A 10,438-nucleotide genomic window follows, 5' to 3' on the forward strand; every position below is an offset into this window, starting at 1 on the left:
CGATGCCTCGTCCGTAGCGCGTAGTATATAGATGGGACGGACAGGGCTGGCATCGTGAAGAGTTCGGTTCTTCACAGCTTAGTTGGTTGGTTGGTTGGTTGGCTGGTAGGGGGGGGGGGGGGATAGATGTCTTTATTCCCTTTATTCCTTCACGGCGTACACGTGGGATCATAACCTCCTCTCTCCCCTATGCAAGCCAAGCGCTCTCCCTCCCCCTCCCCCCCCGCTGGTCCTCACAGCCCCATTGTAGTTGGGTCGTTTACCAGCCCGTCCGTCCGGCCATACGCTTCAGCCGCCGAGCACCACGCGCTCGTACTGCTCCGGGCTCAGGTGCTGCAGCAGCGCCGCCAGCAGCGCCCCGCGGCTGCGCTCGAGCTGCGCGACGACGCCGTCCGCCTGCGCGAGGTTGGCGCGCATGCTCTCCGCGTGCCCGCCGAGCTGCGCGACGAGCGGCCGCAGGTCCGCGTCGGCAACGTCGCCATCCTGCTCTGTCGGTTAGTAGAGGAGCTTTTTGTGGGAGTGGGTTGGAGGGCTGCGAAAGAGGGGGAAGAGGGAGATGACTTACGGCGAAGATGCCGCCGCGGGGGGCATCGGGGTCTTGATCGCGGCTCTTGGTGAACACGCGGCAGTCATGATCGTCGTCATCGTCGTGGCGGTGGTGAGGATGATCCGCGTTGAGAGGCTCGGGGGCCAACGGGTGTGCCTTCTTCAGCAGGCCCCTCTGTTCGCGGGCCTGCGCCCGAGCGCCGGCCTCGAGCGCCCGGAGCATCTCGTAGTCCCTCTCCAGCTCCTGCTCCACGTGCTCCTTCTCCCGGCGGAGTAGCTCGACGGCGTGGGCCGCGGGCTCGAGCTGCCTGTCTAGCGCCGCTTTCCCATCCAGCACGCCCTCGAAGTTGAGCTCCGTCTCACGGCCGCCGTCCGACGCCTGTTGTTGCTGCGTCTGCTTCCTCGTCCTTAATGCCGCTGCCGCTGCTGCCGCTGATGATGACGATGATTTCGAAGAAGAGGTCGGGGGCATCGACGCCGGGGGAAACGGCAGCCCGCGGGTGACCTTGCGGGCGATGCGGTGCGTGATGAGGCGCAGGGCGGCCGACGTGTGCTCGCGGCGCTGGTGCGTGTTGGAGAGGCGCTGGAGGATGGGCCGGTGGGCGAGGTACAGCAGCGTTGAGACGGCGGGGAGAGACGGGCCGGAAAGGGGTGCCCATTTGGCGGTGATGGTGGACTGCCGTACGCGTCGGACGCGGGGCACGATGCGCGCGTACGGCCTGGACGGCGAGGGCGGTTCGTTGTCCCGTGTGTCGTCCTGGTCTGGCTCCCCCTGACTTGACCGACGGCGTGTACGGCCGTGAGCCCCGGGGCCGGGCTGGTCAGGTTTGGGGACGCCTTTCCGTCCAATGGGCTGTTCGGCGGCCGGTTTTCTTTTCCGGCGTCGTCTATTTGGCTGTGCTTGCGTTTCGGACGCGTCGGCCTCCTCCTCATCGGCGTCGGTGTTGTTGTTGTTGTCCTCCTCGTCGTGGCGGCGTGGCTTCTCGGGCTTGCGCCGCCACGCTCTGGCGTTCTTGTTCTGGGCTTGCGCGGGCGAGATGCCGTGCAGGGAAGGCCTGCCCCGTTTCCGAGGCTTATTCATGGCTGGTTGTACGCGTCGCACTCGGCTAGCAGCATCGTCGTCGTCGTCGTCGTCATCTGCTATCTCTGCCTCTCGCGGAGGTTTCGGCGACTGGCGCCGTCGTTTCTGGCGCTGGGCTTCTCGAGGCGCCTCGGCTTCTTGCTGCTGCTGCTCCTCAGGTTGCTTATCTGCGCCCGGCGCTTTTTGTAGCGACGGACGTCCCCTCTTTCGTTTGGGCGCTGCTTGTTGTAGAGACTGGGGCTCAGGCGACTCTCGATGCGACTCGTTGACGTCGTCGGCCCGTTGCAGCGAGGGCCGTCCCTTCTTCCGCCGCGGCGCTACCTCTTCTTCCGTCGCTGGAGCCTCTTCTCGACGCGTTGAAGTGTCGTCGCCTTGGCGTGGCCGACCTCTCCTCGCCGGCGCAGCGTGCAATTCTTCCGCGTCTGGCTGCTGCTGCTGTTGCTGTCCGTCGAGGGGCAGGTCGGTAGACTTGCGGGGCCGACCTCGCTTCCGCGGATGAAGCACAGAGGCGGCGGCGGGCTCGCCATGCTTCTCCATGGCTGTCTTGCCACGTTTCCGTGGGCGGCGCTCGTCGTCGTCGTTGTCGTCGTCGTGACGCCCCCCGCCGGTGAGGGTGTCGTCGCCGGCGTGCGACGCGTCGGCGGACGGCCTGGACGCGTGGGGCGGCCGACCGCGTTTGCGCTTGGCGGCGGGAGGGGACTCGGGCGCCTGGCGGACGTCTGGCGTTAGCTTATTGTGGGTTTCGCACGCTGTAGAGCGAAAAGGGGGTGAGGTGAGGGTGCGTCGGGCGGAGCGTTTACCATTGAAGCAGTGCGATGGCGCTGGGAGGACGATTGCGCCCGGTGCGGTGACGGCTTGGGTTTGAAGCTCTCGAGGCGGCGCGTTATCGATTGGCGCTGGCTGCCCGGGTATGAAGCGGGCCTGGTGCGCGCAAGATCCAGGCGACTACCCGGGGGACCACTGCAGGTTGGCAACTTGGCAGTGCTGGTACGTACTACCTAGGCAGTTGGTAGGTACTAAGGTACCTAGTAGACACGTCCCGTCCTCACGGCACCGATAACCTGACCCTTTGGCGCGGGACAGTCGTTCAAATGGATGGGTCGGTTCCATTCCATCCTCTTGCTGCTGTGTTGCTGCTGCCCACCTCACCGCCCGTGGAAGCGGGCCGCCGCGAATGCAACCGGCCCAAGCTCGACCCGACTGCCCGTTCCCTGACGACCCCTAGAATCCAAAGATCTGTGCACCCGAGCTCTCCTGATGAACCAACCATCCCCAGCTAACGAAGCAGCTTCAGTGGGTTCATCAGTAGGGTAATGACTGGTACTAAGTAGGTAGTTAGCTACTGCCTCGCTCCCTGACGGGAAAGCTGCGCGCCAATCATGCGCGCGCAATCTCAAGCTTCCTCCATTTCTCCAGCTTGTTCCCCCCCCTGGCTGAGTGGGCGTCTCCACCGCGGGCACGTTGCTTGGCCGCTGGGGCCAGAGTCAACAAACGCGAGGCCAATCAGGCTGGAGCGGACTTGACTTGATTGGATTCAGTCTCACTCGTGGCACACAGAAGCTCTTCCCTGGCGGAGCGGGGGGGAAGGGTTCTGGCTGCCGTTACTGGGCAGCACCCGACGCTCCTCAGCTGGGGGACGGCCTCCTAGCAGTAGCAGCTCTGCAGCAGCTCCCCTGTTGCTTGTTTGTCGCAAGTGAGTGAGTGAGATGGATGGAGAGCAGCGGCGACTGGGGGGGCCACCCTGGCCTGGCCTGGCCTGGCCCTCAAAGTTCCTCCTCCTCCGTCTCCAGAGCCTCGCCCACATCCGCGGCCCTTTTCTAACTTGCTACTTCTTTTAATCAAGCGCGGCCTCTCTGATACCCCATTCAACGTCCAAGAGCCAAGAACCCGTCTGCGCGCGCATCGGATTCACCGCACTTGACATCTTGTTCATCCAGTCGTGATCCTACCTCCCCCGCGCCTTGTCCCGCCGCCGCCGCCGTCATCATCATGCGCTTCTCCGCCTCTGCCATCGTCGCGGCCCTGCCGCTCCTCGCCTCCGCGCAGGACGACCCCTTTGCACCGTACAAGGCCCAGCTGCAGCAAATCCTCAACACGGCCGTGTCCTACATCCCCAATCCGGGCAAGCATGACCCCGTCGCTGCGCTCGAGGCCAAGTTGGGCTCCATGCGCCTGTCGACCCTGACGCTCGAGAACTGGAAGGACACCCTGACCGAGCACGTCACCCCCAAGACCACCGTCCCTGACGAGTGGTGGGTGCTCATCTCTGGCCGGAACAAGACCTGCTTCGGTAATCGCCATTTCCATTCCGCCTCCTCTAAGCGCGTCGCCGTGCAGAGCTAACGCATGCCATGTATAAAGGCCACTGCGGCAAGATCGAGCAGGCCTTCAACGAGACGGCCGCCAAGTTCGCCATCACGCCCGGATCGCCGCGCATGGCCTACCTCAACTGCGACGATCAGCCCATCCTGTGCAACAGCTGGGGTGTCGGCACCGGCTATGTTTGGTCTTTCAACATGCTCCCGCCCCCCGCCCAGATTGACATTTACAAGAAGAGGCTCAACTTTACCACCACGGCCTCCTCCGACCTTGTCGCCGCCTCCAAGAGCAAGGACGGACATGGCTGGGTCAAGCTCGACTCCTGGTTCCACCCCTTCGAGGGCAAGGCTGCCGAGCTCGGCCTCGCCGTCCCGTGGGGCTACCTCGTCTGGGGTTTCAACCTCGTCCCCAACTGGCTCTTCATGATCCTCGTCTCCTTCATCAGCCGAAGCATGATGTGAGTACCACCAAGCGCATGCCATCTCAGCGATTCCACCGGACTAATTGCGTCGCCTATAGGTCTAACCGCATGAATACCATGGGCAACGACCGACGCCCCGGCGCCGCTGGCTCTGGTGGTGCACGGCCTGCCGCTGCGGGCTCCTCGTAGACGGACTGTGCTTTCCTAATAAGCACATTAATAACGTAATGCGAGGTTATGATGGGTCGTGATAGACCACTCGACACATCATGCTGGACACACGCCTCACAAGTGGGACGTCCTGCTCGATGTGTTGGTAAAAACGGCGGCTGGTTGTGTGATGTACAGCTTAGGACTTGGGTCTACTTGGGGGTTGTCTCAACGTACCGTTGTCATGAATAGTATACCAGTGTAATAGTTTTGTTTGGATCAAGACTTGGCGTCGCAGGCGGCTTGCAGCGACTTGAGCCCGTCCAAGATGTCGTCCCGTAGCTGATCGTTTGCGAGCTTGCCGTAGCGCAGGTCGCTCAGACCACCGACTGTCTGCCGAATAGACTCGAGAAGCGCTCGCTCCTCCGCCTCGAGATGCTTGATCTCTGCCTCGAGCGCATCAGCCGCGCCGTCTAGCTCTGGGACGACGGAGGGGAGCGTATGCCGGGCCTTCTTGGCGCCGCTCTCATCCCCGAAGAGAGCCCTCTCCATCTCGATCTCGCCGTCGACGTCGTCGCGCTCGGCCTCGCGCCGCAGCCGGAGCACCTCGCGGCGCATGACGGCCCCGCGCTTGGCCTCGGCGGCGATGTTGGCGGCGACGGCGTCGACGACGGCATTGCGGCGGGCCTGGAGGTCGCGGAACAGGGCGCGCACCTGCGGTGAGGACTGGAGCGGGCGCGGGAAGAAGGCCCGGAACTGCTCAAAGGTGGTGATGGCGGTGAGGGGCGCGGGCTGGAGGAGGTAGTTGGTGAGGATCTCGGATTCGTTGGGCGCCATGGCTGAGGATTTTGAACTTTGGGTGAAGGCAGGTAGATGCAACGTATTCGAGGTGTGCCTTGAAGCTCCGGTAGGGACAAGTTTCGAGTGTGGTTGCGAAAGGCACTGTATTGTGTGCGGGTTGCCTGATGGGATGAGGTCGATTGTGAGAGGACGCGGTTTGTGAGAGAGGCGACTTGCCAGACGCGTCTCTTGACTGAATGCCTCGGAAGAGTGGGTGTGGAGGCAATGCACTGTAGATTTTCTCAGTGGATGGCATGGAAGGCACAGTGCTAGAGGACAAGCACTGTACCTCGTAGAGATGAGATGACCTCCTTAGACAATGCGCTCTGTCATGCTACCGTCGCGAAATGCTCTATCATGACAATAGTGAAGTCAATGCGAGGGAGTTTTTTCAACAGTTGAGCACCTGACCGGGGCCTTTGTCTCTCTATTTCTAATTTGCCCAAGAACCCGAGTCCATGCCTTCCTGGTGATGACTCCAGGGGGCCTTCACCGATGCTGTAGCAAGAGCCCATGCTAGACCCTCAGTACTCATGGCGGTGCTATTACATGGACGTCAATGCGGCCTGGAAGTCTTCAAGGTTACTCGTAAGCATCAATTGATCAAGATTGAAACCGCACCCCCCCCCGTGAATCACCGTCTCTTGCGGCTTCTACCCTCGAAGGTTGTTTGTTGTCGGGGTTGCTGGTGAATCGGTAATAAAGCGCCAGTACAGGCGACTGCGGATAGCGCTGTCTCCATTGTCCCTGCTGTCAGCCACTGTGCCGTAGCGTAGTGAGAGCGCTGTGGCCACCTAGCAGGGAGGCTCTCCCGCAGCCAATGAGCGCCGTCCAGGGGCAACCCAACCTTGAAATCATTGCCCAGGCTGGCACTACAGAAAAATCGCCCGCCCAGCAAAGGAAAATTGGGGCGCAAAAGGTCTGGTGGTGGTCGCGCGTGTCGGGCGCGTGCTCTCAACCACCCGCAAAATCCCCTGCAGCCAATTTACGCGGCCGCCCTCATCAACGGCCAACGCCTGCGCGCCCTGGGGTCCATCAAGACAACTCATCGATATTCACCCAACGGCGCAGACCCCGGACCCAGAGAACGCATCAGGGCCGCCTCCGAGGGTCACCGGATCAAAAAGGTCAAGGCGTTCAGACTCCAGACCGAGCGCGTGCCCACCCCCCCAGCCTCGTCGTGCGCATTTCTCTTCAAGCCAGCCAGCCCCCCGGGCGCCCGCCCGCACACTCATCAGCAGCCATGGCTCCCGCGCGGCAGCAGCCCTCGCCCCAGTTCAGCAAGGACGAAAAGGTCCTCTGCTTCCACATGGACATGCTCTACGAGGCCAAGATCATGGACGTGCAGCCTGGCGACAAGCCCGGCGACGGCTTCCGCTACAAGGTGCACTACAAGGGCTGGAAGAACACGTGGGACGACTGGGTGCTCGCCGACCGCATCCGCCCCTTTGACGACGAGCACAAGGAGCTGGCCGCCCAGCTGCACGCCCAGCTCAAGCACAGCCTGCAGAAGAACGCCAAGCAGCCCAAGAAGAACCTCAGGAACGGCGGTGACTCGGCCCGTGGTAGTGAAGAACGAGGCTCGGCCGCCGCTCAGGGGGGTCGCGGAGGCCGACGCGGCAAGGACTGGGAACTCGAGCAGGTAAGAGTCTGTTGTTTCTTTCATTGAACCTTGAAGCATTATTATACTGTACTCCCCAAAGTCTCTCTTCTTAGTCTTGTTGTCGAGGCTCGAGCGTGACGCGCCAGCGAGAAGCCTCTCAAAAGTATATCAAAGACGCGTCGACTGTGCGCCTAAGGGCCAGTGCCCGCCGGCGTCCCGGGCAACGCCAACCACGTTTCTCTACGAGAACAGCATGCATCATCGATAAATCCGGCTCGTGTTTGGTCCACGAATCTCATTGTTGAGTTTCTTTGCGTCACGATGAGGCTGGAGCTGGCAAGTGTCAGGCCGACGAACCTACCATGCCGTTCCGTGGCATCCCAGCGCGCTTCTCTCTCGCGTTCAAACGTTCTGGAAAACCCCCTTCTTTAGAGTATATCTCATATACTTTGCCTGCAGGCCGCGCTACTTCCTAGTAGCGCGCCATCTTTTGAGCCCATTGTTCTTGTGTTTATCAACGCGCAACCCTGCTTGACCCCGACGACTTGCTTTCTACCCCCTTCACCACCATTGCTACCAATATCCGCACACTGCTCTTGTCACCAAAGCTCCGTTTCTCGATACCAAACATACATACACTCTCAAGTATACACACCCCACCCTGTTATCCCAATGGCACCCGGACAGAAGACCCCCCGTGCCGGGCATGGCTGCGAGGCGAAGCCCAGGAAGGTCGCGAAGCCGAAGCCTGCCGCGAAATCGAAGTCAGTGGCACCACGAGCCCGGCCTCAACAGAGCATTGCCACCAATGATCCTCAGCTTCGTCCAGAGACGCTATATGAATGGCCTCTGGTTCAGCCCTTTCGGTTTCCCCTATCCAACGTACGGGAGAATCGCGATAGCCCCGAGCCCGTCAATCCTGCCACGCAGCCAGTCGGCAACATGGACGACGAAAAGATAGGTCTCGGTCATTCAATCATCCCTGAAGTCGAAAATCAAATGAGCAGGCCCTCTACGTCACAGGACGCCTGCGGCTCTAGTGATGCCGGCAGTGTTACAGTTGGGACCCGTCGTTCGACCAGGAAGAGGACTCCGACCGAGAAGGGACGCGTGTATCTCGCCAACAAACGTGACCCTGCCAAGTCAAGCGACTCGCGAGAGCAGATTGCCTCCATTCTTATACAACTCAAAGGGGGCCAATAAATCCGGACATGGTCTGACACACATCCCAGGAGGACGCCTTTCACAGCAAGCCAATGATCAACATCCCAGTACCCGATCATGTTCAGGCGATGTTGGTCGACGACTGGGAGAACATCACAAAGAACAATCAACTGGTGCCGCTGCCGCATCCGAAACCAGTCAACGTTATTCTTGAAGAATACCTGACCTTCGAGCGGCCGCATCGCGAGGAAGGCTCCGCCAGCATGGACATCTTGGAGGAGGTTGTCGCTGGTCTTCGCGAGTATTTCGAGAAGGCGCTGAGCAGGATACTGCTCTACCGGTATGTCCCGATCGCTTTCACAATCGACACCAGTTGCTCACGCGCAGTACAGTTTTGAGCGTCATCAGTACATGGACATTCGCAAGTTGTGGGACACCAACACGGAGGACAATGCCCAGTACAAGAGCGTTTGCGATGTCTACGGCGCCGAGCATCTGGCCCGCCTCATCGGTAATTCAAACCCTCTAGGCATCCATATTGAAGAGCCCTTTTTACTGACCGAGCCCCTATCTAGTCTCACTGCCGGACCTCTTGGCCCAGACCAACATGGATCAGCAGTCCGTCTCTAGACTTAGGGAGGAGATTGGCAAGTTCACCGTCTGGCTGGCGCGGAACTGCGAGACCTACTTCGTCAAGGAGTATGAAACGCCCTCGCAGGAGTACATCGACAAGGCTAGGAGTTTCTGAGCTGCGGGACGATGGCCGTCCATCGGGCTGAAGAGCGGGATAGCGCATGGGGGGATGGACTGAGGGGTGCCAGCGCGGAGGACAGTCGGAGGAAAGGAGAGACAGCGGGATGGTAGGGTTTTGTTTGCTGCATTCGGGCTCCGGGGGTCTTTCATTCTTGTTCTTGTGCAGTTGCAAATGGGCAACGCGGACCAGGTCAGGTCAGGTCAGGTTTTCGGAACTGAGGCGAACAAAGGGGCAGCGAATGGAAACGGCGTTTGCGATGACATGTCTGGTTGATGCTATGTGAAAAAAAAAAGGCTTGCGACGTCTTTGCCGTCTAGATGTGTCCCGTGCCTAGACGACGAGTCGGTCGTCTGGCAATGTAGTCGTTTGCAAATATGGTACAGTATAGTCTCACCATCCGCTGCTTCCCCCCTCCCGCGGAGCTCCCCTTTGGGCCCTTCGGGTATTCGAACAGTGCACCCACTCCCGCACAACGAACCACGATTCCACTCTCCTTCCTCAGCTCCTTTGCGTCCATCTGTCCTCCTCAGGGGTTAGTCGTACGTAGAGTAGTAGTCGGTCCACTATCCTCCCCTCGTCTTCCCTTTCAGCCCTTCGCAATGACATCACATCACATCACACCCTCGGCACCGCCTTCTCCACGTAGAAGCCCGCGTCGGGCGTCCTCGCCGCCTTGACCTCGGCGCGCGACAGCGGCCGCTCCACCTCCTGCACGCGCACCAGCTCCTTGACCTTGAGGATCATGCCCGCGAACTGCGGCTCCACGGGGTGGAACACCGTCTGCGCGCGCCGCCGCAGGCCCAGCGCCGCGAGGACCCCGCGCGTGCGCTCCGGCAGGCCGATGGCCGAGCGGTGCAGCGTGATGCGGAAGAAGGACATGGTGTGGTGTGGTATGGTCTGATCGGCTCGCTCGCTGGCCCAGGGACTGTATGTATGATGGAAGAAAAACGCGCGCGCGCGCAGAATATAAAACTCTCGTTTTTTTTTGGTCCGCTGTCGCTCGCGCGCGTCCGTCGTGTCCGTTTTTACTTTCCTCCCGGACGAGTCTTTAGAGGCCAGTCGAAGGCTCTGCAATTTCGCGCGCGACGAAGAAGAAGAAGAAGGGAAACGAGTTCGTGGTCGTCGGTCTACACAACAGAGAGACTTGAAGAAAGAAAAAAACCAAGTCAGTGGTCCACGTCCAGATACAGCATGGGCCAGGGGGGGGGGGGGGGGGGAAGGGGCTTTAATTTGAAAGGCCAAGCAGGACAGACGTACATTAGACGCGCATTGGGGTGGCCTCTCGCCGGTGTGTCTCGGTGTTGGTGCCCGCTCGAGCTCGGTTGCTGGTCGTGCTGGGGCAAAACGATGGTGATGCTCGACAAAGTCGTCGTTCGTCGTCCGCCGCCGCTGCTAGGGGCCCGCTCGGCGACCCGCCCGCCCGCGGGGGGCACGGCGGCGGCACGTGACCCCACCACGCAACACCCCCTACCTTTGCAGCAACTTTGGGACCAAGCTCTCCTGGACTTGACAGAGTATTCGGTGTCACGTAGCTCCTCGGACTGGGTTCGCGGTCGCCTT

The 10,438-nt window shown here is 60.8% G+C and overlaps 5 protein-coding genes across 5 annotated transcripts; 2 read left to right on the forward strand and 3 right to left on the reverse strand.

The window, feature by feature from the left end:
• Positions 1–217: 217 nt before the first annotated feature.
• On the reverse strand, positions 218–2,336 carry JDV02_006048 (uncharacterized protein). Its single transcript, XM_047987401.1, has 2 exons — positions 566–2,336; positions 218–483 (listed from the first exon to the last, which is right to left on the reverse strand). Exons 1-2 carry the CDS (start codon positions 2,162–2,164, stop codon positions 289–291), a joined length of 1,794 nt encoding a protein of 597 aa, XP_047843386.1. The 5' UTR covers positions 2,165–2,336; the 3' UTR covers positions 218–288.
• Positions 2,337–3,220: 884 nt separating this feature from the next.
• JDV02_006049 (Aminoacyl-tRNA hydrolase) lies at positions 3,221–4,967 on the forward strand. The gene is made up of 3 exons (XM_047987402.1): positions 3,221–3,917; positions 3,989–4,403; positions 4,466–4,967. The coding sequence occupies exons 1-3, from the start codon at positions 3,617–3,619 to the stop codon at positions 4,554–4,556; spliced, it is 807 nt and encodes a 268-aa protein (XP_047843387.1). The 5' UTR covers positions 3,221–3,616; the 3' UTR covers positions 4,557–4,967.
• On the reverse strand, positions 4,638–5,530 carry JDV02_006050 (uncharacterized protein). Its single transcript, XM_047987403.1, has 2 exons — positions 4,755–5,530; positions 4,638–4,668 (listed from the first exon to the last, which is right to left on the reverse strand). Exon 1 carries the CDS (start codon positions 5,352–5,354, stop codon positions 4,797–4,799), a length of 558 nt encoding a protein of 185 aa, XP_047843388.1. The 5' UTR covers positions 5,355–5,530; the 3' UTR covers positions 4,638–4,668; positions 4,755–4,796.
• Positions 5,531–6,300: 770 nt separating this feature from the next.
• EAF3 (Esa1p-associated factor) lies at positions 6,301–9,180 on the forward strand. Its single transcript, XM_047987404.1, has 4 exons — positions 6,301–6,999; positions 8,193–8,464; positions 8,517–8,635; positions 8,700–9,180. Exons 1-4 carry the CDS (start codon positions 6,601–6,603, stop codon positions 8,870–8,872), a joined length of 963 nt encoding a protein of 320 aa, XP_047843389.1. The 5' UTR covers positions 6,301–6,600; the 3' UTR covers positions 8,873–9,180.
• Positions 9,127–10,236, reverse strand: MRPL33 (39S ribosomal protein L33, mitochondrial). The gene is made up of 2 exons (XM_047987405.1): positions 10,136–10,236; positions 9,127–10,021 (listed from the first exon to the last, which is right to left on the reverse strand). The coding sequence occupies exon 2, from the start codon at positions 9,755–9,757 to the stop codon at positions 9,494–9,496; it is 264 nt and encodes an 87-aa protein (XP_047843390.1). The 5' UTR covers positions 9,758–10,021; positions 10,136–10,236; the 3' UTR covers positions 9,127–9,493.
• Positions 10,237–10,438: the final 202 nt, after the last annotated feature.

Source organism: Purpureocillium takamizusanense, chromosome 5 (genome assembly GCF_022605165.1).
Source record: "Purpureocillium takamizusanense chromosome 5, complete sequence".
NCBI lineage: Eukaryota > Fungi > Ascomycota > Sordariomycetes > Hypocreales > Ophiocordycipitaceae > Purpureocillium > Purpureocillium takamizusanense.